Raw genomic sequence first — 25,255 nt, 5'->3', positions numbered from 1 at the left:
AGTGAGAGTGACATATGAGGATGCAGTGTGCATGTGTGTGCATGCGTGCATGCATTTGTGTGTGTATGCATGCATGCGTGCATGCATGTGGTTTAGAAAGGTCCTGATCTAAAACTAAACAAAAATGAAGGTGAAGGCTTTCACACGTCCAGGGGACCTGGGCTGCTGTTTTATTGTCAGTCAATTCTGAGTATGATTAGGGTATCAGAGAAGGGAGCAAGGAGATTGTTCATTCCACAGATGTTTCCCTAGGGCCCACAGTGTGCCAGGCACTGTTCTATGCTCAGTGTGGGCATGGCTCATATTTCGGTGAGAGACAGGCTGTAAAGGATGTTGGTAAATACAAAATAGAGTGTTGGAGAGCAATGTGTTCTAAGGGAAAAAAATCAAAGACTAGAGAGATGGCGGAACAGTTGAGAGCACTGATGCTCCTGCAGAGGACCTGGTTCAATTCCCAGCACCCACGTTAGGTGACTGGTAACCCTAGTTCTAGGTGATCTGATGCCCTCGTCCAGCCTCTACAGGCACTTGCACACAAGTGGTACACATATGTACACTCAGGCACATACACATACATATAAAATAAATAAACACCTCTTTTCCTTAGGACTAGAAATCAACCAGGGAGGGTGTGTGTGTGTGTGTGTGTGTGTGTGTGTGTTTGTGTGTGTGTGCACACTCACGTGCATGTGTGCCTGCCTGCCTGCCTGTTTGCATGGGGGACCTGCACTTGAAGTATAATCGAGGCCCCACAGTTCTCTGAGACTGCCACTTCTGAGTCTCCGCCTGCCCTGGAGAGTCTCTGGGAGTGTCCCAAACTGTGCCATATGAGAGCTTGGGCAGGCCTTAGCCGACTCTGCCCAGCTGGGACAATCCAGTCCCTGCATTTTTCCATTCTCAGGTAGTTTAGGGCTGGTAGTTAGTCCTGGAGAACTAGGGTCGAAGGGATGCATGCATACTGGGCTGAGGTTATGAACTCTGCAGGGCAATCTGGGTATTTGGAAATTTTTAGCTCCTCAGGAGACATGCGGGACAGTGTGTTGAAGGCATCTGACTGCTGGCGATTCTTGCCTGTGGCTGGCCTCCAGCTGGCAAGGGAAGGGGTGGGGGCAGAGGGGACAGCGCTCAGATGATCCCTGGCAGGAAGGGTGCATTTCTTCCACTCTGCCGAGGCCTATAGTTTTATGGCTTGGAGAAGGCTGGGCGCGGGTCTGAGTAGGGCGGGGCTGGGCGGGCCTCCATGTTGTGTGTGTGTGTGTGGAACTCCAGAGTGAGAGGGTAAGCAGTAAGGACTAGCCTGTGCTAGGAGCCAGGCCCTCTTCATAGGAAGCCTTTATTCCATTCACTCAACTTGCAGTTACCCCAGGCAGCCATGTAGGTGGGCGCAAGAACAGGTAGCCTACTTATGGTCACCCTGCTGACAGCAGAGTCAGGGTGGGGGCTGGGCTGTCTCCTCGTAGAGCCATCCAGGACCCTGTTGGAGATACACACTCCTGGTCCCTACAGCATGTGATGACTCAGAAGTTCTAGGTACGTGGGACACCCAGTGCCAATAGCCTTTCTGGTGGTCACAGTCCTCTCTTGGAGTGACAGAACTCTAGGGATGATAGGGAGGTGAGATTGGCCTTGGAAGCTCCTATCCCCCTACCCCCACCCCCTTTACTCTTCTGGACACTTTTAGGATGAAGCTCCTGTGTGGACTGGGGTGGAGGGAGGATGCTGGGATGGTCCATCTGTGCATGTTTGGCCCACTTCTGGTCCCCCTGGTTCCTGGCATTAGGGAGTTACTATTGAGCTGATCAAAATGTCCTTATGCTTACTTGGGTGAAGGTAGACCCAGAGTCCAAAATCAGGGCTGGAGAGATGACTTAGCAGTTAAGAGCATGTATTGCTCATTGTAGGAGACCAGAGTTCAGTTCCCAGCGTTCCTGTGGAATGGCTTGCAACCACCTGTAAATCTAGTTCCAGAGATCTGATGCTGCTGGCCTGTATGGGCACCTGCACTCATGTCAACAAATCCACACATGGATATGCACACATGCACATAATAAAAATAATAAAAACAAAATCTCAAATTCCCAAATTAACTGTGGTTGGAGAAATGCAATGTATAGGGCCAGATTCAGACCGTTCCTTTAGGAAGGCACAGATGGGGGAGGGGCAATGGGGTACCATATGGGGTATAATCAGAGCTCCCACCAAGAGGAGGAGAAGGCACAGTGTCGAGTGGGTATGGACGTGCTTGTATGTGTACCAGAGGTACCAAGGGTGGGGCCAGCAGGCCACTGGAGAGCTGGGACTTGGGCGGTATTTGGCAGGCAGGCTCTGACCCCAGGAGCCCATACTCTCGTAACTTCTGTCCGTTTGCTGGGGCTAGCAGGCCATGGTAGTCCCTGCCTTGATGGGTTCTCGTGCTGGATAGACACAGTGGAGGCGAAAAGCCCTGGCTAGCTGGAGCAAGAGTGCTTCGTCCCGTCATCCTCGTTTATTGAGTGGTCTGAGGCTTGCTTGGACACCTAGTGTGGGCCCTTGGTGAGGGCGGAACTGGATGGCTCCATGACCATGACTAATAAGATTGTGTGTCATTTTGGAAAGGCTGCTTCCCCAGCTTGGGACTAGCCAAGTGATGTCTTGAAGCTTGGGACTGTGCCCTTGCTACCACCCTGACTGCCGGCCTAGAAGGCAGCTGTGCCAGCATTTCCCTGTTTCACTGTTTTCTGTTTTTGTCCCTAGCCCATCACCACGGAGACTGTCCCCAAGAATGTAGTGGATGTGGTGAGTGACAGCAAGGCCAGAATGAGGGGGCCCCTGCTGGAAGGGGGTTGCGGGAAGGGTGGGTTTAGAGATGGGGGAGGGGTTGGAGCCTGGAGGAAGGGGTGCCGATGATCTTGGAACCTGTGTGCAGCCATGGGCTGCCTGAGTGAGGCCGACAGAGAGGGAGCAGGGTGGGGCTGTGGAGGAGATCACTGACGAAGCCTCTCTGCCAGAAATATGCTAAATGTCTCAGGCCTGTCAACCTGGCATCCAGAAGGCTGAAGCAGGAGGGTTACCCGCAGGTTTAGGTCAGCCTGGGCTACGTAGTGAGACCTCTTTCAAAAAAACAAACAAAAAAAGGAGGCCCTGGTAACCCTCCATCAGGGAAGTACCTGTACAAGCCTGAATGTCTACGTTCGATCCCCAGAAACAACCTGGGAAAAAAGCCCAGTTGGGTGGCACATGCTTGTAACCACAGGGCTGGGGAGGGAGAGACAGCGGGACCCTTGGGGACAAGTCCCAGGCTAGTGAGAGATCCTGTCTCAAATGCCAATCTTGCTTGAGAGGGTAAGAAGGTGGCAGGACCTGTCTGCTTTAGTAATACAGGTTTGTGAAGGTGATCCACACGCATGTGCATCTACACACACACACACACACACACACACGCACACACGCGTGCGTGCACGCACACACACACACACACACACACACACACACACTCACGCACGCACACATGCACCCACATGCACACACAAAGAGGGCATGGGAGTGGCGGAATATGAGAAAGCTGGGCAGACTTCCCACCGATCTTTTGGACTACATGAGCAGAGTTTCCTCCAGGCTAGATGGGAGAGGATGAGAAGAATGTGGGGGGCTCTGCAGTGGGGGAAACTGAGGCTGGAAGAGTTGTTGGATGGGAGAGGCCAGCTTGAAACTATGGGCTGGAGGCAAAGACCCTACCTGTGGGACTTCAGGTGAGGGAGAGCGTGTCTGGGCCTTAGCTTTCTCATCTTCAAAATGGAATAACAGTGTCCCACAGGGGTGGGCCCGAAGGAGAGGGTTTACCTTTCTCCACCGGGCCTTTGAGTGGACAAACAGGTGTTTGGGTAACAGAACCCCCCCCTCCCCCCGACCTTCTGATACCCTTTCACGCTCCACCCCGATCCCAGCAGGTAGGAATTCTGGAACCTTACACTGTTCATCTTGCCCCATCTGTGACAGCCCCTCCTCTGCCTACAGGGGGAAGGAGACCGCAAGGGTGGAAGCTCTCCAAAAGGCCTCCAGGAAGGGGTGAGTATAAGGAGGGCAGGGGCCAAGACTGCTCGCAACTCTCTTGAAGGGGGCCTGGCTGGCTTGACTAGAGTGTTGGGAAAAGAGAAGGCCCATGAAGTCACTTGCTGGGTTCAGGCTTGGCAACTGTCTTCACCACTGTGCCATGGCAGTTCTGGGTGAGGGAGGGACAGAGAGGCGGATCTGAGAGCTAGGCTTGGTGGAAGGCAGGCTTGGAAGGGGTGGAGGGAAACAGGGCTCTGTAAAGGGGCCCTGGGCTCTTAAGGTGTCCCTAGATGCTGGAGACACTGTCGGGGGTGCTTGCCTGGAGCCAGGAGTCTCGGGAAATGGCGAATGCGGTGTGACTTTTCGGCTTCTGATTCAGGATTCTGAAAGAAGGAGGTTATCTGGTCCTTGCTCATTTTGTCTTCGGTTTTATGAGGGGGGCGGGCCAGGGGACAAGTTCCTCAATCAGAAGGAACTCTGGCTAGGGCACAGGAGCCCCTGATCTCTGCTGGGGCTGGCTTGTCTCTACACCCCTGGCGGGCCCCACAGAGGACACTTGACCTTCCTCGGGTCTTTTCTACCCTGTGCCCCATGCTGGCCCCTCCGTCCACTGCAGGCCTGGAGAGGAACAGGGAGTGGTTTTGGCGGTTGGCACAGGGGGAGCTGTTGATGGCACGAGGCCCTATCATCTGACAGCTGCCTGGCCTCTGGTAGGGAGGGCCCCACAGGGAGGGGCTGAGCCGTAGCAGCTCCCAAGGGTGGCCCACCGATACTGCTGCACCATCCCGGGCCGCCATAGAGCCAGCAATAAGGAGTGGAACTGTCCAGGGGCCGCGTGGGCTCCTAGGTTGGGGGAAGGCTCCGTGGAGGTACGTGAGGATCCCTGTCTACTGGTACTCAGGATGCTTTCGGGAATTTAGTTTTGTGTGTGTTATGGCAAAGGATGAACTAGCTCAAGGCACTCCCAGCTATGATGGGTGCTTAGTAAATATCAGCTGGTCTCACTGCCGTTATTTCTTTTCGGGGCCAGGAGCTAGGCTGGGAGGTTGTATGCCTTCAGGACGAGGTGTGTGGCAGATGCTGTGGCTCCGTGTTATAGATGAGGAAACAGAAACTTGAGGTATCCATTGAATGTCTCTGGATACATGTCATCCAGGACACTTAACCATTGGCCAAGGGAGAGTGGTAGCCTCTGAATCATTGCTTTTAGTTGATTTTCTGGGCATGTTTAGAAGTTACGTCCTAGGATTTCTGACCCTGCATCCCTAGCCTGGGCCAAATGGAATCCATAACTATAGCCAAGCCAGAAGGAGTACAGTTAGAATTCTAGAAGGGCTAATGACCCCGAGGGCATGCTTGACCTTGGTCGCGTGGAAGGGGTGACCACTTAGTTGTGTTTGATGGTATCTTGTTTTAGTTTTCAGGAAAGACCTTGGTTGGTGTGGGGTCAGAGAATCTGCAAGTGGTTGTGTGTTAGGGTGGGTCAGGGTGGTGCCTCATCTGGAGGTTGGAGGACGGAGCAAATGAGTCTCAGTGAAGAAGTGTAAGAAGGGCAAGCAGGAGAGCAGATCCCAGAAGGGCCTGCCTGCTGCAGAGGAATGGAAACCTGCCGTCAGGCTTCCAGACAGCTGTCATAGGTGGGTTGACCCGGGGCTGCAGTACTGGTCTCCTGGCTGCCCGGGGCTCTTCTGTGCGCTGGGCAGGGGGAAGGAGGAACCGGCTCAGGGCACTGGCTTGTTTGTGGGGTGTTTCCTGCTCTGGCCTCTCCAGGCGGTTTCCTCTGATGGAGCTGGTGTGCAGTAGAGGCTGCAGACGTGTGGTGTGTCGCACTTTGTTTTGGAAAAATCCAAGTGGTGGGCAGGAAGGGGGGGCAGGAAGAGGTGTGGCCGCAGGGGCCTGTGTGGGGGGTCTCAACCCGAGGAGATGCAGGACTGAAGGGCTGGGCTCTGGCTGCCTCACTCGACCCCTGGTGTTCACTGGTAGACCCTCCTCTCAGCTGGGACCCTGGGGACCTAGGTTCAGGAAACCTTTTTTTTTTTTTTTTCTGTCCAGAGGTGTTTTGTTTACTCTTGAAGGGAAAGCAGGCTTTCTCCCAGCTTCTAGCTGCAAACAAGCCCCACCAGAGACCCGAGGTTCCCATAGCTCTTGCTGCGTGGATAGGCCATGGGGAGCAGAAGGTGGCAAATAGCGCAGCCTCAAGTTGCAGACCTGGAGCTACTCAGGAACGCCTGAGCTATGGTCAGCTCTCGCCTGCAGGGAGGACCAAGGAAAAAAGAGTTGGTGCCCAGAGCAGGAAGGATGAGGGTTAGATATGAGGAGGGACGTCCTGACAGTGAGGAAAGACGCTGTTTGGGGGGAGGCTACGGAATCCCCTTTCATGGAGGCCTTTCTGCAAAAGAGAGACATGTTTGAGAGATGCGGATAGGGCAGACTGTTCGGTGCTTGGGCAGTTGGATCAAAAGTTCTATTATTGGTCCGTCTTGGGAGGAGCTCGTAGGAAGTTAAGAATTTTGAGATTCCCTAGAGGGGAAAAGAATGAGATTCCAGGCAGGCAGAGAATTTATTTTCCTTTTTTTAAAATAAACCTTCCCCAGGGAGTCCCAAGTGGGGCAGGTAAAAGATTGCAGAGCCCTGTGTGGCCCCCATTTTACCAACGAGTTCATGAGACTAAGCCACTGTGCGTCCTGCCGGGTGGACTGACAATGATCTCTCTGTACAGAATGAGGGTGAGGCTTGGACCTCTCCACTTCTGCTCCCAGGTGCCTAGAACACAGCCTCCGTGAAAGTTTAACCCGCAAGGGAATGTCGGCCGTGAGCGGGGCACAGAGCCGACTCCAGACCTCAACTTACCCTGCTGTCTCATAGGGAGTCACCTGGGCAGGCTGGAGCACCGGGAGGGGTGTGTTTGCTCCTGGCTGCCTCTTTACTGTTCTGTGCTCACGATGCATCCACAGTCCCTGTGCAAGCCTGCTTTCTGCCAGCAAGGGTCATGTGTCCCCAAACCTTGCAGAAAACAGGAAGCCCTGTTGGTAGGAGTGTAGCCCGGCCCTGTGATTCATCAAGGGGTGACCGTCCAGCTGTTAGTCCCTGTCCCCTGCCCAGGACAGCTTCCCCTGTGCATCTCTGCCCCAGCCACCCTGCTGCAGAGTGCCTGGACCTTTCTTATCACCTCTGGAGGCGGCAGGGCCAGACTCTGTTTGGGCCAAGTATTTATCTTCCAGGCGGGAGTCAGGAATGTGGAGTGTTATAACCTTGGCCAGAGGGTGGTGGGGAACCGGACTGAGAGCCTGGTCTCTGGGTCCTGTGCATCCTTTGCCCTGTGCCTTTGGAGGCTCCCAGCTCCGCTTGGCTCTCCGGTTCCTTTGTCAGTTCTGGCTCAGATGGCCCAATGTCTCCCTCCAGCTCCTTGCTTGCGCCTGGCCCTGGTCTTGGCTGCACCGTAAGCCTTGGCTAAGTTGTGGCTTCCAGTTGTTCAAAGCAGCTGTGGTAGCTTCCTTCAAGAGTGGCTGTGGATCCGTAGCAGATGAAGCCCTAGGGGCTATTTATAGCAGGGTGGCCCTAGAGCCTGGAGCATAGCCCAGGGCCTGAGGAGAGTCAAGGCCTCCTCATCAGAGACCAGTGCAATGGGATGGATGAAGTGTTGGCTTTCTGCGTGCTTTGGGGTGGGGAGTTTTGAAACAGCCTGGTTTAGGGTTTGAAAACCAAACACCCTGGTCCCCGCCTCTCCTGCCCTAGCCTGACTCACGCAACCCCCAGTCCTAGGGCAGGAAATGCTGAGAGACTGAGAATCGTTCCTCTGACAGCGCTGTTTGGCTCCTCCTTATACTGAGTTCTGCTGAGCCCCGAGCAGCCCCACTGTGCCAGGGTGGCCAGCCCTCCCGCAGCCAGGGGCCCTGACTCTGTCCTCCATGGGGAGCTGGACCTCAGAGCCCAACACTCTGCATATTGGGTGCTATACCCTCCACTTGGGCTCCTTGAGTTCGAATCCTGCTCCGTCATCAATTTCCCAGGGATTCAGGGGTGAGTCACCATGTGTCTTATGTCCCTGTTCTTTGCAGACTGTGGTCTTGCTGCCTCCAAGGGAGGCTGCCATTTGGTGGCCAGGAAAGGTGGCTCGGTGGAGCCCAGGAATTCAGAACTGGGGTGCCCTGTTATGCATGGGTGGGAGTAGACGGTGGCTGCTGAGGGAGAGGAAAACAGGACTTTTTTTTTTTTTTCATGATGATGGATGGTTGTCCCTTCCCTTCCCGGAACTTCTCTTTCAGTTCTTGTTGATAGGAGAGTGACAGTTAAAGAGACAGTTGCCATTGACCAAGTGCTAGGCACTGAGTGAGGAGACTCATCTGCATGTTTTTGTTTGTTTGTTTGTTTTGTTCTTGTGTTTTTTTTTTTTTTGCTTGCCTGCCCGTAACAAGCTATTGAGGGCTTCCCTGTCTTTCTGTGACATCCTGGTGACATTTCACCATGTGCAGTGGGCTATGCGTCTCCCATGCTGCCCAGCAGAATGCTGGGACCTAGAGCCACACAAGTCTGTGTGGCTTGATCCCTATGCTTTCACTGGATGTCACTCTGCTGCCCTGCAAAGTTGAGTCACCAGCTTGGGTTTGTTGGCTTAATTTTGTACTGCCAATACCCTGCATGTGGGGCAGGGGAGACAGGAGAAGAGGCACGGAGCCTTAGACATGTAGGGCTGTGGATTCCCATGGTAAATCACGCACCTGCTGCTCCGTCTCAAAGCTTTCCATCCATTCGGTGACTCAGCGTTGTGGCTTTGGAGGAGGGGGAGTGAGGGGTGGCTGTGGCAGAGGACACAGGTTCAGGGCTAGCCTGAGGAGGATAGATACTCTTCGCTTCCCTAGAGCGTTGGTGGCTGCTGTCTGTGATCTCTAGTTGAGGTTACTATTATGATGACCGGTAAAGTTAGGGCGAGGTGCATTTCTGCCAATCCAGCCACCACTGATGTGTCCCCAGAGCAGGGGAGCCAGCCAGGTGGCTGTGTGTCTTTATATCAGAGATTTCCTCTTTCCAACCTAACCGGGTCTCTCCCACAGCAGGTACTTTTGGCCTCTGGGTTTTTGTGGCTGGGGTGTTGGTGCGTTAGGGTGACAGGGATGGAGTGTTGATCAAGGAGGGGGTGAGGAGCTGTGTGTGGCCCACGCCCTGGGCTCCTTTCTGCTTCTCCCTTCCTGTGGCCCCCCCCCTCCCTTGTAATACTGTGTCTTCTCTCTTTTCCAGGACTCCATGAGAGTTTCCCCAAGCATCCAGCTGCAGCCACAGCCTCTCAGGTACACTGGGCACACAGGGAGGATATGGGGTATGGGCATTCTCATGTCCCATCCTGAGTCCTAAGACTGATGCTCTACAGCCCTAGTGAGAGGCCTAGAGTTCAGGTGGCCCTTGGCCGTCATCATTGTGAGTTCTAGATCAGACCTTGAGGTGGACTCGGTATTTCCCCGCATGAGCTCATCAGTCCTTGTAAAGGCACTGAGCTGCTGAATGTCTGCAGTGACTTGTCAAGGTCACCCACTGGTCAGAAGCGGCACTCAGGGCCGGCTGCCGTCGAGGCCCATGCTGGTTCTGACCCTGTGGATGAGGTCTCTGACTGTTGTGGAGAGGTCTTGGTAGAGTTCTCCACACAGGGAAGAGAACACACAGGAAGACTCCAAGCTTTGCCCACACCCTGCCTCTCTCTCCCTTCATTCTGAGGCTCCCTGGTTTCTGCTTAGAGCTCCTATAGACCCAGATGGCGCTTTGTGGTCCCCCAACCCCATCCTTCCACTGCTTGGTACACTTAAAGCTGTGATGCCAATCTTGTCCAGCCGGTGGCGCTGTTCTGCCTTTGTGTCCTTCCTGGGAACCAGCCTGTAGTGGAACTGCTGGGTAGGTCGATCCTGTCCACTGCTCCAGGATGGCCACCTCTGACTCATGCTTGTTGCTGTCTTGGCTTGTCTCCCTCCTCTGCCTCTCAGAGGGAAAGGCTAGAAAGAAATGGGCTGGGTTTATGAGTTTTTCTGAGGAGGATGCAGTCCCTTCTTTAGAGCCAGGACCAAAGGACTATGGAGAATAGGGGTTACTCTGTATCAACAGTTGGAGTAAGTGTCCAGACGGCGCCTGGCCCCTGGGTTGTAGTCAGAGCTCTGGTCCAGTGGCTGCTGAGATACAGTAGGGACAAGGAGTGACTGGGATTCCGGTCCAGGTCTCACTGGGCTTCTACCCCAGTCATCGGAGAGACTTTTACCCCCATGTCATCGGAGAGAACTGTCCTTGGCTGCCCTCTATCTCCACCTATCCCGACATCTGGGCCCATGTCAACCCAGTCTGGTGGAATTGGGTATTTCTAGGCTCTTTGATGTCCTGGGGCTCTTTTGTCACCCAGGCCAGAGGATCTGCTGCTTTTAACCCCCTTCCAACCTCAACCCCATACTGCTGTAGTACAGTGAAGGTTAGAGAAACGAGGAGTGTTGCCCACCTTGGCTAGGGAGGGAGGGTGTGGTAACAGGTAACACGGGGAGGAGGGACCTCAGCAGATAACATGACTCCTCCTCTGGTAGAAAAAGTAGATGGCATAAAGCTGTGAGTTCCCAGTTTCCCTCACCCTGTGTCTAGGGGAAAGACAGTTGCTGGCCCAGGGGCTCCCACTGCTCCTAGGACCCATGAAACCACTGCAGCAAGCACCCAGCACCCTCTCACGTCTCTGGCCTTTAGGAATGAGGGGGGCCCTGGGCCAAGAATGATCTCTGCAGGGAGAGCTGGGGATGGAGTGCAGGGGTCAGTCTGCCCGAGGGAGGCTGGAATGTGCCTGGCCTCTGGCTCAGCTGGAGCCCATGTGAGCCTATCACCTGAGCTGCCCCCTTCCCCAGGGAGGCCTCCTGTCTTCTCAGTTTGAGGGCATGGAGATGGCCAGGGCTCTGCTCCAGGATTCTGGGGAGCACCCTTCCAGTCACTCCTTCCCTTCTGGATCCTTTTAGAAACATCCATAGTGTGTTTGTTAGAGGCAGGGTTGGATTTCTGGGTTCTGACCTGGACCTGTCTTTTACTCAGTCTCTCTAGAAACATGAGTGTGAGCCGAGCCATGGAGGACAGTTGTGAGCTGGACCTGGTGTATGTCACCGAGCGCATCATCGCCGTGTCCTTCCCCAGCACAGCCAATGAGGAGAACTTCCGTAGCAACCTCCGTGAAGTGGCCCAGATGCTGAAGTCCAAACATGGGGGCAACTACCTGGTGGGTATGCCTCCTCACCCTCCCTCTTGAGGAGGATGCAATCCCTTCACTTTTTCTCAGAGAGAGCTGATTCTCAGGAGAGCGTGTGCTGTTGAGTGTAGTAGCGTCTGGAACCAAGTGTGTGTTGAGTGTGAGAATGTGTGAGTACCTGTGAGTGCATGTGTGTGAGTGTGTGTGTGTGAGGGTGAGGATGTGTGAATGTGTCAGTGTGCAGACTAGGAGAAGAGAATAAAGACACAGTTTCATGTTAACTGAGCCTGCACTACAAGCCAGGCCCTCCGATAACCTCTTCACCTTAAGAACGGATCCTAGAGAGAGCTGAGGTCTGGCTGGTGGAGCTGCTCTGGGTGTAAGCCCTGGAGTAGAGTTGGCCATGTGCAGCTTTGGGGTATCCCGTGGCTGGCTAGAGACAGCAGATGTCTGGGAGGTGGGTGGCAGAGCTATCCTCTACAGCAGGAAGGTGACCGTTCCTAGGGGAGGCTCAGATCCATGCTCTAGGGAGGTATGTGGGGGCTGGACTGCTGGCCCTGAGCTCCTGGGTGCTGCTTGCCATGTTTAGCAGAGCTGGGCTGAGGAGGTTGCACAAGGTTACCGGGGTTGCTGGAACAAATGGCCACACACTATTTGGCTTAAAATGACAGGAATGTGTTCTGGAGGCCCAGCATCTGGTTGACGGTGAGGCCACGCTCCCTTGAATCCTGGGGGAACTTTCCTTCCTCGCCTCTTCCCCTCTCCTGCCCACTCCCAGCACTCCGAGGCCTTTCCGGGCTTGTGGCCACCTTGTTCCATTTTCTGCCTCCACCTTCACCTGGCCATCCCTGTCTGTCTCCCCTCTGGCTATCAGGACATCAGTTGTTGGTCTTAGGATCAGCCTGAATCCAAGAATATCTCCTGGCAAGATCCTTAACCACTTCCAGAGGTCCCAGATTCTGAAGTTCTCGGGAGACACACACTTTGAAGGCCTCTGTAACCATCTCTCCGTCATCCGCGCTGAGCATTAGTGAAGTGCTTGGCTTCAAATAACGGAAAGTCCTGGGTTCTCCTTCTGGCTCTGTGATAGCTGAGTGGCTGGCCGTTAGTTACGAAGCCAGCTCTGTGACATCGTCAATGTCATTAAGTGTGTTCCTTAATGGGACTGGGAGTGTCTGGAGTTCTCTGGCTCCAGGAATACGGAGTTCTAGGATGTCTGTGCTCGGTCGCAGCCCCCTCCTTCCTGCCCTTTCTGGGGTCTGTCCCCTCTCCTCCTAAGAGGTGACATAACTACTGTCAAACTTGTGGTGGCATGAGAGAGACAAGCAACTCCTCACAGCCCTTCAGGGGGTCAAGGAACGTGGGAGACAGACAGGATAGGCTCTGGGACGTGAGCAGGACTCCACGTGTTTGAGGGCGTCCACTGGGATGCCCTGCACCTTATGGTGGAAGGAGGTTGCAAGACAGAGAAATGGTGTTGTCTTGGGATTTGGTCCTAAAGTCAGAGGTGGCCAACCACTGTCACTCACCACCAGTGGGCTGGGCTCCATCCCTTCTCATCCCCAGTTCAGGATGTTCCCTTGCAAGGGGCCTGGCTGACTGTGGTAGCCTCCACCTTTCCTGAGAGCTCTCTACTGATCCTGTTGGCCAGCGTGTATTCATGGTGGAAACATGGTCGTTAGGCAGGAGGGTGACAGCGGGTGTAGGAGTCCCAGGGCTCATGGCTTGCGGGTGCCCGGGCTCCTGACAAGCGGGGACAAACTCTCTCCTTTCTCACTCTTCCTTTGTCTCTTTCTAGCTGTTCAACCTATCCGAGCAGAGGCCTGATGTCACGAAACTCCATGCTAAGGTGAGTCTGTGGCTGTTTTAGGATGACACGGCCTGGTCTAGCCTGGGATAGCAGGACAGAGCACACGCATGCTCTTGTGCGGTTCCATGACAGTTCCAAGTTCAAGGGTATCTCAGATCTGCAAAATGACTATAGTACCAACTGCTGAAATTTCGCACAGTGGTTTCTGGCCTCATCTGCCCCTGGGGAGGAAATGCCCAGGGTTTCTGGAGCACAGCACAGAGTGGGGCTGTGTCTGTGTCTTTTCTATATAGACTCCTGTCCCAGGGATTACTCTGCATTGTAGATTGTTACTCTGATTATTAGAGACTTTGCAGAGGACCTTGGCTTCCATCCTGGATTCTGGTGCCTGTCAGTGTGGGACCTCAGGCAGGTGACAGACTTCTCTGGGCCTCATACCATGTCTCTGAGAGTGGACAGTTGGCTTAGGCATGTTCTGTGGATCCTGCCAAAGGGCGGCTCTTTTCATTTAGTGTTTTGTGAAATTAGAGAGGGCCTGAGGAGGCCTTGTGGGCTTGAGAGCTGAAGATCACTGGGAAGCTCTGCTTCTGCATACTTCAGACTTCTCCCAGAGGCCTGAGAATGGACAGTCTGTATATCTAAGGTGGCGTGAGCACCAGGGGACCCTATCCCTTCATCTGTCATCATGAATCAGCCTTGAACTAGCCTTGGAGGGGAGTTGGAGCGCTGAGCTCAGGTTTCTCTGGAAGCTTTGAGATCACAATTCTACTCTGTACACGTTGCCACACATCCATGAGGACAATAGCTCTGGTAGGGGGACATGGCTTGCCTAAGGTCTTACTGTGAGCCTGGGTCCCAGGCCATGGCCTTTGCTCTTCAAGCCTTACCTCTCCGCAGGACTAGCAAGCAGGACAAGAGCAGAGGCCTGGCTGCTGGTGGCTACTTCCATGCTGTGCTGGCTGACTTGATGGAGTCCCCGGACTTTCCTTTTCTTACTTATGTCTCAACCACAGGTCCTGGAATTTGGCTGGCCTGATCTGCACACACCGGCCCTGGAGAAGATCTGCAGCGTCTGCAAGGCCATGGACACCTGGCTCAATGCAGACCCCCACAATGTTGTTGTTCTCCACAACAAGGTCAGAGCACAGGCTGTACCTGTGTGCACGTGCTTGTGTGTGTGTGTGTGTGTGTGTGTGTGTGTGTGTGTGTGTGTGTGTGCACACCTGCCTGGGTGCTAAGATTGTGTGATTGTACTCACCTACCTGTTTGTGTTCTCCATTCTAGGACGTTATATATTCTGCCCAAGTGTATACCTCCAGCAAATGGGGGCAGGGCAGCAGTTTAAGCTCCTAGCCGCGGAGAGTGGGCTAGCTTTTCTCACTGCTCCCCTCCTGCCTCCCTTCCCAGTGTTCCTTTCTCCAGAACTGCACTCTTCTCTCCCACCCTTGGCCACTAGGCTTCTGGATGGGCTTTGTACAGCAGAGCCTGTTGGAACAATGATTGCTTGTTGCCTCTTGCAGGGAAACCGAGGCAGGATTGGGGTTGTCATCGCAGCGTATATGCACTACAGCAACATTTCAGCCAGGTGAGAGGTCAGCTGTCTTCTGTCCCAGCTTCTGTCATCTGGACATTGATTTGGGGACATCTCTCTCCCACTCTCATGCCTTCTGGGGGCCAGGAAGTGCCCTCAATTAGAGGAGCGAGGAGGGAATAAGAGGTGCAGGGGCCTCCAGAGCTGGAGAAAGTGCCCTCAGCTCTGAGGCAGGATGAAAACAGCTGGCAGCCCAGAGGAGAGCCTTCCCCTGTGTGGAGACACCCACCCAGCAGTTTGGGGGACCACGTAGCCTCCCTCAGTTGCTTTCTATTTCCCTAGATGAGGTGGGAAGAAGCCAGAAGGGTGTTGCATCAGAATTGGGTCCAGGGGTCAAGCTGGAAGTTATCTCAGGCTGGCAGGGTTTTCTTTTTTCCTTGGTGTTCGGGAGAAAGGGTAGGAACCAGCCAGTGGAAAGATCCCGTCCTGACCTGACTCAGCACAGAGACTGAAGGCTCCTTCATGCAGCCTGGCGGCCCAGATGTTGCCATGTCCAGGACCATGTTCCATGGTACTTGGAAGGATGCAGAGGGCACAGCCCAACTCCTGCCCTGGAGGGCTTTAAATACCAAACAAGTTTGTCAGTAGCATCCATGATTGTGACTATGAGAACAGAGGCTAGAAGTGGCTGGGGAGCATGTGGTCAGGGGGACCTGTGGCTGTAGAGACCTAAAGGGTTTCTGTGGGTTGTGGAGAGGAGCTATGGGTTTGAACAAAGGTCCTGGCGAGTATAGAGTCAGAGAATGCTTGGGGCAGCCAGGGTAACAGAGAGCAATGGCCTTGCTGGCCTTAATGAGAACTTTGAATTTACTGTAAGCATGATGGGAAGTTATTGGAGCACCAGAATGACCTCTGTGTGCTCAGAGGATGGGTGAGTGGGTTGTGTGGAGTGTATCAGAAACCAGCCCAGCCTTGTGTCTGCTGAGTGGGCACCCATGGCTGCCAAGCTCTTAACGGGTGTCACCTCATGTAATCTCCTCTAAGCCTCATTTGGTGAGGGGAATGAGGTTTTATGGAAAGGATTATGTCTCAGGAGCAATTAGTAGTAGTCTAGGGATGAGTGCCCAAGCAGCTTGGGTATAGAGTCCCTGACTGAGTGCTGTGCCATACGGATTAGAGATGCTTGAATGTCTTAATCAGGGTTTCTATTGCTGTGAAGACACCATGACCATGCAACTCTTATAAAGGAAAACATTTAAATGGGACTGGCTTACAGCAGAGGTTTAGTCCATTATCGTCATGGTGGGACATGGCAGCCTGCAGGAAGACTTGGTGCTGGAGAAGGAGCTGAGAATTCTACATCTTTGATCCACAGGCAACAGGAAGTAAACTGAGACACTGGGTGGTATCTTGAGCATAGGAGATCTCAGAGCCTGCCTCCACAATGACACACTTCCTCCAACAAAGCCACAACTCCTAATAGTACTATTCCCTATGAACTTATGGGGGCCAGTTACATTCAAACTGCCACATTGAGCATGCTCTTCCAGGAGGCTTCTCAGTGCAGCATGGTTGGAGGAGGGATTTATCCTTCCACAGCAACCAGGGTTGTCTGGGGGGCTGTGCAAGCCTAGGGAAGTCTGAGTGTAGTCAGACGTTTTCAGTCCTGCCAGCCAGCTCCCCAATAACCACATGGAGACTCCTTATTAATTATGAAACCTCAGCAGATAGCTTAGGCTTGTTTCTAACTAGCTCTTATAACTTAAATGAACTGATTTCTCTTAATTTACTTTCTGCCCCGTGGCTTTATTACCTTTTTTTCTTCCCACGTTGCTTTCCTGCTTCCTCTGTGTCTGGCTGGCGACTCCTTGGCAACTCCGCCCTTCTTCCCAGCATTCTCTCTGCCCTGAAAATCCTGTCTAGCTATGGGCTGTTTAGCTTTTATTTAAACCAACCACAGTGAAATATCTTCACACAGTGTAAAGGAATACTCCAGAATGCCTGGGTGAGGGGACAAGGGGCCCTCAGGTGTGGGAGTGGGCTTCTCTGACCATCTGTGTCTCCCTGCAGTGCTGACCAGGCTCTGGACCGGTTCGCAATGAAAAGATTCTATGAGGATAAGATTGTGCCCATTGGCCAGCCGTCCCAGAGGAGGTGAGTGCCCAGTGTGTGTATACTCCTTGTGGTGGATACTGGCCTTGTGCACTCTCAGGGGATGGGCATCTGCTTAACTGAGGGTATACCAAGCACAGGCATTAAGGCTGTAGTGGCATGGGCATGGTGGTGCCCACAGTTTGGGGTGTCAGTTGGCTTTTGAGGCCTCTAGCAGAAGAGAGTCTGTTGTGGCATGCCTCTGGAGGAGCAGGTGCCTATGTACAAAGGCACATGCTGTTCTTGGCCATCTCAGCGTGTAGATGAGTACACATGACGCTGATGTCCCTTAATGCCTATCCTTGGAGGTCATAGATAGCACCATAAGGGGGCACCTTCTCTTGGGAGAATTTATAGTATTTTGCTAAGGGCCCCAGTCACATGTTCTTACTGGGGTGTATAATAATAGCCCAGACAGGAAGCAGGACCGGATGGAGTCATTCATCACCAAAGTTGAGGAACTCTGCTGTAGCTGTAGGCACTGGGACATCCAGGCTAACACTGCAGAGTCCCTCCCCACTGAGGGAGTTGTGGGTCTGTTGAGAGGGAGAGGCATTAAACACGTGACCATCCAGAAGAGATGATGCCGGATAGGGAGTGTGAAGAGGGGAGAGAGAGACAGAGACAGACAGGATATAAAGGGACAGAACCAGGGACAGAGAAGGGGGGATAGAGTAGAGAGAGGGAAGAGAGAAAAGGGACAGAAGAGAGGCAATAGAGGAGGGGAAGAGAAAAAGAAGAGAGAGAAGACCCAAGTTAGGAAGCTATAGCATTGAGAGTGCTGGAGGGAACTGGCTTTTTTCGTGGAGATAGCCTGGAGTCTCTGGAGGGAGGTCATTTCGAAACCCCAACTGGAACAGTGGTGATGACCAGGGCCACCCTTCTTTTCCAGATGAGAAACCTGAGGTTAGGGTGGGGACAGGCCAGTGGGTGACAGTGAGTTGTGACTGACCTAGCATGTAAGTGCAGAGCTGGGAACCTGGGGGCCAGGGTGGTGTCTGGAAGTGCTCCCTGCTGCCTCGCAGGGGTCTGCCCTCGGATGATACCTGATTCAGTGATGTCTTGTCCACCAGGGCAGGAGGGTGTCAAGGGCAGTGCCAAGGTCAGCTGGTCATGGGGAGTCTACAGCCATGGCAAGCCCTAGCCTAGGCTGGGGATCTAGAGAGCAGGAATCCTGGTGTGGCTGTGAGTTGTGGGCCTGCCACCCCTCTGTGCTGGCTTAGCCCCGTTCTCACACCAAGGACAGGACACTAAATCTGTCACACAAGGGCGTGTGTGGACAAGCTTCTTATAAACAACTGTGTGCTTACAAACAGAAGATTACTGCAGTTGCTAACAGATGTTTTTGAAGAAAGGTCAAACCGTCGCTGTTAGTGATGGGCGGGCACGGGGCTGGTTCAGAATGACACACGCTGGCGGCGGCGGGGGGGGGGGGGGGTGTCTGAGTGAGCAGAGTGAAGGTGGATAGCCAAGCCAAGGGTAAGGAAGTGTCTGGGCACAGCGGGCAGGAAGGCTAGAAGCTAAAGGCCCTCGTGGCTTCTGTGGCTCCTGGGAACTTGGCTGTAGATTCCAAGGGCCTTTCCTGCCTCTTCGTATTGAGGATCCCCAACACACACCCATATCTCCACCTTGCTTATCTGGATAGGATCTGTAGTCACTGCTGGAGACCGTTATTATTGCCTTTGTAGTTGGGAGTCCAGATTAAAGTTCACGAGTACTCACCAGGTGCCCAGGAGCCCAGCGCTTTCCAGCAGCGCGCCCTCACTGACTGCCGGCCTCCCAGACACCATCAGCCCTGCTGGTCTCTGGCTCTTCCACAGGAGGAGGCATGGCAAGCCATGCACCAGCTCCTGGGGTTCTGACATGAACACATGACAACATGGTCTCAGTCGCCTTTAACCCTGAAGGTTACAGTCTACTTACTAATAGGGATGTGGACCGTTACTCTATCTCACTGTGGCTTGGAGAAGGTGGGCTGAACAGTCACCGTGATGCTAAGCAGCGAAGACCTAGGCTCCCCTAGGCAGAAAGAGAAGAGGTCCAAGGGATTCCTCACATGCCTACATGCCATTGCAGTGGTCATGTGAACTTGTCTGCGTGTGTTATCTGTGTCTGCCCACAGCTCCCTCCCACGGGCCACTGCATTTGTTGGGTGGGGGCAGGCCACACTGTCTACACACACACATGAGAAAGTGCAGCTGTTGGTTTCCGGAACGTTCCCTGCCACTTTCCCTCTGCTTTCTTGTCAGTGTTGCTTACAGGGAACCTGGCAGTTGGAGAGGGAAGAGCAAGGAGTGAGCAGGAGGGGGCTTTGCCTGTAGCTCAGCCATTCATTGTCACCCGCCCTCGGACTCATTGTCCCCAGAACACAGACACATCCTGTTGGCCTGGTCAGGAGATCTGATGGGAACCTGCCATTCCAGGTTTCCGGTTTGAGTAACGGGCCAGGGGGGCTGGGCAGGGCCCTGAATAGGAGCTGGTAGTGCCCATCAGATTATCTTGCGAGGGGAGGCTGAAATGGCCCCACCCAGGCTCAGGGACCGGGCCTGGAGGAGGGCCAAGGGGCCAAGAGATGGGCGGGGGTGGGGGGGGGTGTTGTCTTGGTGTCATAATTGGAGTCTCACCCTCCTGTGGAGCTATTGGCTCTTGGAGAGTCCCAGACTGCCTTTGATTGGCTTGTCCGATTCAACCTGGTTCTCTAGCAAACTAGAAAGGAGGAAGTGTCAACCGATCGGCACCAGAGGACCGATTTGTGGTTCCGGAGATGCTTCGGAGACCAGGCGTCTCTCCTTCTCTCTCCCACCCCCTGCTTTGTGTGATCTTGCTGTGTGTCACAGCTCTTTCTGGACTTGATTTTCCCTCTCTGTCCGGAAAAAGAGGAGATGGCTCAGTCCGTCCCTTCTACCAGCAAGATTTGTGTTAAAAGAATTGGAGGTTGCTGTGGCTGGTGATGTAGCTTAGTGTGTTGAGTGCGCAGCATGCAGGAGACCCTGGGTTCAATCCCTAAGCAACACACACACACACACACACACACACACACACACACACACACACACACACACACACCAGAAACATAAACAAAATCCCCAAAGAAACAAACTAAAATCCCAACTACAAACCAACCTAGAGACAGGACACTTACTGGAAGTTAATTATCTCAGATCCCAAATGAAGAAGTTAATATAGAAAACTCCATACATTCAGGAGGAAATAAAATAAGCACTGTAATTACTAAGCATTTACTGTTTGCTGTGTGGCAGAACTGGGGTCTAGCATAAGTTTTCGGTGAGAATAGTCATAAGCTGGGTTTGGCCTAGTCAGGCTATTAGGGATGTTTGGTTGGGCAGCCAGCCTGCTTTGTGTAGTTGTGAGCTGCTAAATTGTCCCAGCCAGGGATGCCTGGGTTGCGAGTGAGGACGGAAAGAGATGCTCATGTTCACCACCAGGGGGTGCCAGAGAATGCCAAATGGGCCCTAGGCTCTGTAGTTTTTCAGGCCTCATGTTCTTTTTCTTCCTGGGGCTCTGCAAGTCTGGAGACCTGCACTGGCTGGGGAAATTCAGCTGCTCTGTGGCCTGGGTGGATGCATGTGTCATGGGGGTGGGGGTAGATGGAAGCCTAGGGTGGTGTTCTTGAAGAAAGAGTGAATGGATAGAAGGATAGATAAATATGTGGATGGATGGATTGGTAGATGGATGGATATGCAAGTGGGTGGGTGAATAGATGTGTGGATTGGTGGGTGGGTTAGTAGGTGGACAGATAGGTGAGTGAGTAGGTAGGTGGACGGGTGGGTGGTTGGGTAGATGGGTGGGTAGGTGGGTGGATGGATGGGTGGCTGAATGTGTGACTGAGTGGGTGGGTGGCTAGAGGACTCCCCAGGCCCTTCCCTGATGCTACCCTATCTCTGTACAGGTACGTGCACTACTTCAGCGGCCTACTCTCTGGCTCCATCAAAATGAACAACAAGCCCTTGTTCCTGCACCATGTGATCATGCACGGCATCCCCAACTTTGAGTCTAAAGGAGGTACCTGCCCAGTCCCCTCCCTCCAGCCTCCATTTCCTTCTCGGTGGCCTTGGGTGGTAAGCCATATGCTACGCTGTAGTGCCGTCTAGGCTCGTGTGGGGCTCTCATCAGAGCTCAACCCTTGTCCTCTGCAATGTGGGGTTGACACCTGGCCATGCCTAGCGGCAGAAGACACTGAGGGAGGCGTTTTTTTTTTTTTTTTTTTTTTTTTTTGGTTTTTTGTTTTGTCTCCTTAAAATGCCTTAGAAATGAAGTTAGTCTTTCTCCCCTTTCTTGCTTCCCTCTTTTTCTCCTTTCCCCTCCCCATGTCTCTCACCTCCCAACCATTTCTGCTTCTTGACTCACACATCCCCGTCTCTGACAGGGTGCCGACCGTTTCTCCGCATCTACCAAGCCATGCAGCCCGTGTACACATCTGGCATTTAGTAAGTCGTCTGTGTGAGTGAGGACAGGGGTGGGGCAGGAGGAAGGGAGAAGGAAGGGAGCCTGCTACCTCCGGAGCACGCTCCCTCATGGCCTCTCTCCCTCAGCAACATCCCCGGAGACAGCCAGGCCAGCATCTGTATCACCATTGAACCAGGGCTGCTCCTGAAGGGAGACATCTTGGTGAGCTCCACCCTCCTCCTTAAGTGTCCCATCTTTTGTCCTGCTCCCGCTCTGCCCTGGGGACGTGGGACATGCATCTGTCTCCAGGGAGCTACGGAGTTTAGAACTGTGGGTTCCCACAAGCCCTCCCAGACTCACACGGTCTTGGTCTGCCTTCTTCCCTTGGAGTGGACATTCTTCTCCTAGCTTTGTCTTTTGCTCTGAGGCAACTTCAGGGAACTTCCATTCCATGTGAACTGTGACCTTCTAACTCAAGACTGGTGACAAGACACTCCCAATTCTAAACTCAGACTGGCTTGCCGTAGTTAAAGGCCCTGTTTCCTTTTCCATACCCACCTGTATGCAGGAACATCTGGGAGGACATTCCCCATAACTCCAGACTGTTCCCCTCCTCTTCTCTTCTAGAAGTTTCCCAAAGAGCTTTGAGATCTTGTTTGGCATTGGTGACCTCTCTCTCCTGAGTTTGGGGTGAGCCTTGGGGGCTCAGCTAATGGAGCCAGTTAGGAGGATCCCTGCGACCTGACCTTTCTCCCTTTGCCCCTTTCCCACGCAGCTGAAGTGTTATCACAAGAAGTTCCGGAGCCCGGCTCGAGACGTCATCTTCCGAGTGCAGTTCCACACCTGCGCCATCCATGACTTGGGGGTTGTTTTTGGGAAGGAAGACCTGGATGAGGCCTTCAAAGGTGGGCTTCCCTGATGGGCCAGGATGGGACTCTTGTAGCAGGGGAGGAGCCCAGCGTGGGATGAAATAGTGGATGCAGGGGCTATCTTTTCTGAGCCACAAGTCTCAGGGGGCCCTGGATGATAGTGCAAGGAAATTGAGGGAGAATCATGATAAGACTGAGGTTGGGGTGGTCTTAGAGTTCAGGTTGTAATAGTGATCAAGATGATTCTCCTCTAGTCCGTCCCTGTACCCCAAGACCCCTGGGCTGTTTTGTGCCTCCCACCCTTCTCTAGTGACTGCTCCAGATTGTCTCCTTCTTGTCCTACCCCCTTGGCCCTTGTTCCATGTGACCATTGGGAGTCAGTTTTCTAGCATTCACAGGTATCTTAATACTGGGCTCAGTATTACATGCTGGAATCAAAGTGAAACATGATGGATATGGTCTCTGCTTTGGTAAAGCTAAAAAGTCTTGAGAAGAAGGCTGTGGCAGGAAACAAGCATCCCTCAGGAAGGGTGCATGTAGGGATGGTGCAATAAGGAGGAAGAAAGGTGGCCAGGGGAGGCTGGGGTCTAATGTCCACTTAAGGCTCTGTCTAAATCACCTTCAAGCCTGGAGAGACCAAGGAAGATAGAGAGAGAAGGGGGCGGGGAGAGAGAGATCCATATGAATATCTGTATTCATGCATGCATCCATTTGTACATTTATTCTGTTAACCACCTATTAGCACACCATGTTTCATCCATCCACCTGAACTTTTGTTCTGTTTATCTACCCATTGGTCTGTCTGCCCATCCATCCATCCATCCATCCATCCATCCCTCCATCCCTCCATCCATCCATCCATCCATCCACACATCCACACAGTTACTGATGTGCTAATGCATGCATGCATGCATCCATCCATCCACACATGCATTCACTGTCCACCCATTAGTATACCCACTTACCTATCCACCCATCCACCCACCCACCAGGCATCACTTGTTTGTTAATACATGACAAACATGTTCTAGATCCTAGAGATACAAAGTGAAAACAGTTAACCCCTGCCTCTGAGAGTCCAGAGTCTCATAGGAGAGACACAAACAATTATGAATTGGTGTGCATAGAGATGAACACATGCAGAGCATGATCGTGTCCCACAGAACAGACGTGATCTTTGTTGGGACCTCTTCCTACAAGTAGTGGGTGGTGACCCAGAATAGCCAGGAAGAGCCAGATCAGAGGAAGGGCAGCTCTCCTGTGTACTCTGACACATGTGGTGGGAAAGGATGTTATGTGAGAGCTCTCTTTGCATCTGAGCCAGGAGGAGCAATATGAGAGATGCTGTGAGTTTTAGGACAGATTATAATCAGTCTTGAGGGGAGATGAAGGTGGAGCTGACAAAGTCAAGAAGAGGTTGAGGAGACCCAGAGGGAAAGGGATCCCAGTTCCCTCTTGCATGGTGTGAGTGTTGCGTTTATCTAATTATTATTTATAAATAAAAAATCGAGAGTCAGAGATCAGGGTAAGAACCTGAATGATCAGACAAGTGGCAGAGAAGCGACCAGTGACCTCCTATCTCTTTCAATCCTCCATTCAAAAGGACTGAGATCCTCTCTAAGCCCTACCTTATTACTTCCTGTCTGTCTGTCTTCAGTCCTCCAAACCCTCTGTGATTAATTTTGGTCAGCTAGTAGCTAGCTCTGCCCTCTGATTCAAAGCAAACTTTATTGTCTTAATGTGATCAAAATATCACACATTTCCCCTTTTTGTCTAAATTAAAAGGGAAGGTTTTAACTCTAATGTAGTAAAACTATATACAGTAATAACAATTATCAGGTAAGAATTACATTCACAATATCCAGTCCATTTGCATTTGGCAAATTCAGAGAAAATACTCTATTATCTATCTTATCTTGTTGAGTCCAAAGTTTTGTACGTAATTCACTTTCTATCCTAACTTGTATTACCAACCCAAAACCATCCTTTTATGTCTCTTAACCTTATACAGTTTACACCTCTTTTTTGGAGACAGGGTTTCTCTGTGTAGTTTTGGTGCCTATTCTGGATCTCGCTCTGTAGACCAGGCTGGCCTCGAACTCATAGAGATCCTCCTGCCTCTGCCTCCTGAGTGCTGGGATTAAAGGTGTGCGCCACCACCGCCTGGCACTTTACACCTCTTTTATGAATTTCTTTTCTGGATTTGGTAACAAGGAAAACTATCACTATCACTATAACTATCTAGTCTTCAATTCCATCAGGGACCTGAGAAGGATATATTGCCTGAGTAAACAGGAAGTACAGAACAAACAACTTCCAAAACTATAGAAATGACATAAACAGTTGGTTCTTCTGTAACATCAATTTTTGACCTACAGGCCTAGAGCATCTGACAGACTTTTCTGTGAAGCAGGGATTTTGAAGGACTGTCCTGCTTTGTCTTGGTAAAGTTCAGCCATTACTTTCTTTTGTATCCTGCTTGTCCAATTTGGACAGCATATTGTCAGCACTCAAGGCAAGGGCAGTTTCTTCTCCAGAGGCTAATTTTTGCCACAAGGAAAGTAAATTCCATATGGAGTTTCTTTGATGCCCATCATCTTCTCTGAAGTAGATTGGTGCTGCCAGGAGCAGACATGTCTCCTTGCCATAAAAAGCCTTATATTGTTAAAACATCTTAAATTCCATATTCTGTAGATCTCTGAAGTGTTTGAAGACCACCTGTCTATCTAAAATATACCTGACCTTGAAAACCTACCTAACATGACCACAAGTTTGATTGTAATAGGTGACTAACTAGTAACCTGCATTTCTTTATTATCCTGAATAGTTTGTAATAATAACTTTCAAGGACTAGAAATTTCACATTACATTGTTAAATGAGCTGCATAGGTACAATACCTTAAATAAGAGTAGAAATGTATGTATAGTATGTTCTCACAAAAATAACCTTAAATTTGTACCAATATACAAAAATCCATGCCAATGTAAAATATTTAAGACTAGTAGTTGCTTTTTTAGTTTAAAAGTAGATTCAATAATCTACACTTTTATCCTATCTTTTCTGTATCTCACCTTTTTCTTTTCAAAATGAGATTCCTGAATCTAATCTCCTTTATTCAGTTTTTTTCTTGACCATTACCAGTAACAACTTGTAACCAACCCCCCTAAATAATGACAAATATCCATAACCCATTGAATGACCAAAACCATCCACCTCACCTCTTGGGAATGTGGGCATTGTGTTCTCTAGATTGCTTCCCGCTGTC

The 25,255-nt window shown here is 52.0% G+C and overlaps 1 protein-coding gene across 11 annotated transcripts in view; it reads left to right on the top strand.

The window, feature by feature from the left end:
• Tns1 (tensin 1) overlaps positions 1-25,255 on the top strand; it is a 222,643-nt gene that overhangs the window by 118,594 nt on the left and 78,794 nt on the right. For all 11 annotated transcript variants that reach the window (XM_052749829.1, XM_052749830.1, XM_052749837.1 and 8 more), the window contains 12 exons: positions 2,734-2,775; positions 3,994-4,044; positions 9,265-9,314; positions 11,071-11,251; positions 13,020-13,070; positions 14,045-14,167; positions 14,552-14,616; positions 16,633-16,716; positions 20,624-20,736; positions 21,101-21,161; positions 21,267-21,342; positions 21,896-22,025. In XM_052749829.1, coding sequence (XP_052605789.1) covers positions 9,271-9,314; positions 11,071-11,251; positions 13,020-13,070; positions 14,045-14,167; positions 14,552-14,616; positions 16,633-16,716; positions 20,624-20,736; positions 21,101-21,161; positions 21,267-21,342; positions 21,896-22,025 — 928 coding nt within the window. In that variant the 5' untranslated portion in view covers positions 2,734-2,775; positions 3,994-4,044; positions 9,265-9,270. The remainder of the gene's footprint in view (positions 1-2,733; positions 2,776-3,993; positions 4,045-9,264; positions 9,315-11,070; positions 11,252-13,019; positions 13,071-14,044; positions 14,168-14,551; positions 14,617-16,632; positions 16,717-20,623; positions 20,737-21,100; positions 21,162-21,266; positions 21,343-21,895; positions 22,026-25,255) is intronic.

The sequence above is a fragment of the Peromyscus californicus genome, unplaced genomic scaffold, assembly GCF_007827085.1.
Source record: "Peromyscus californicus insignis strain IS unplaced genomic scaffold, ASM782708v3 Scaffold_21__1_contigs__length_65335640, whole genome shotgun sequence".
NCBI classification, from domain to species: domain Eukaryota; kingdom Metazoa; phylum Chordata; class Mammalia; order Rodentia; family Cricetidae; genus Peromyscus; species Peromyscus californicus.
The sequence above is the reverse complement of the archived record's forward strand: the minus strand, read 5'-3'. Positions and strand labels throughout refer to the sequence as shown.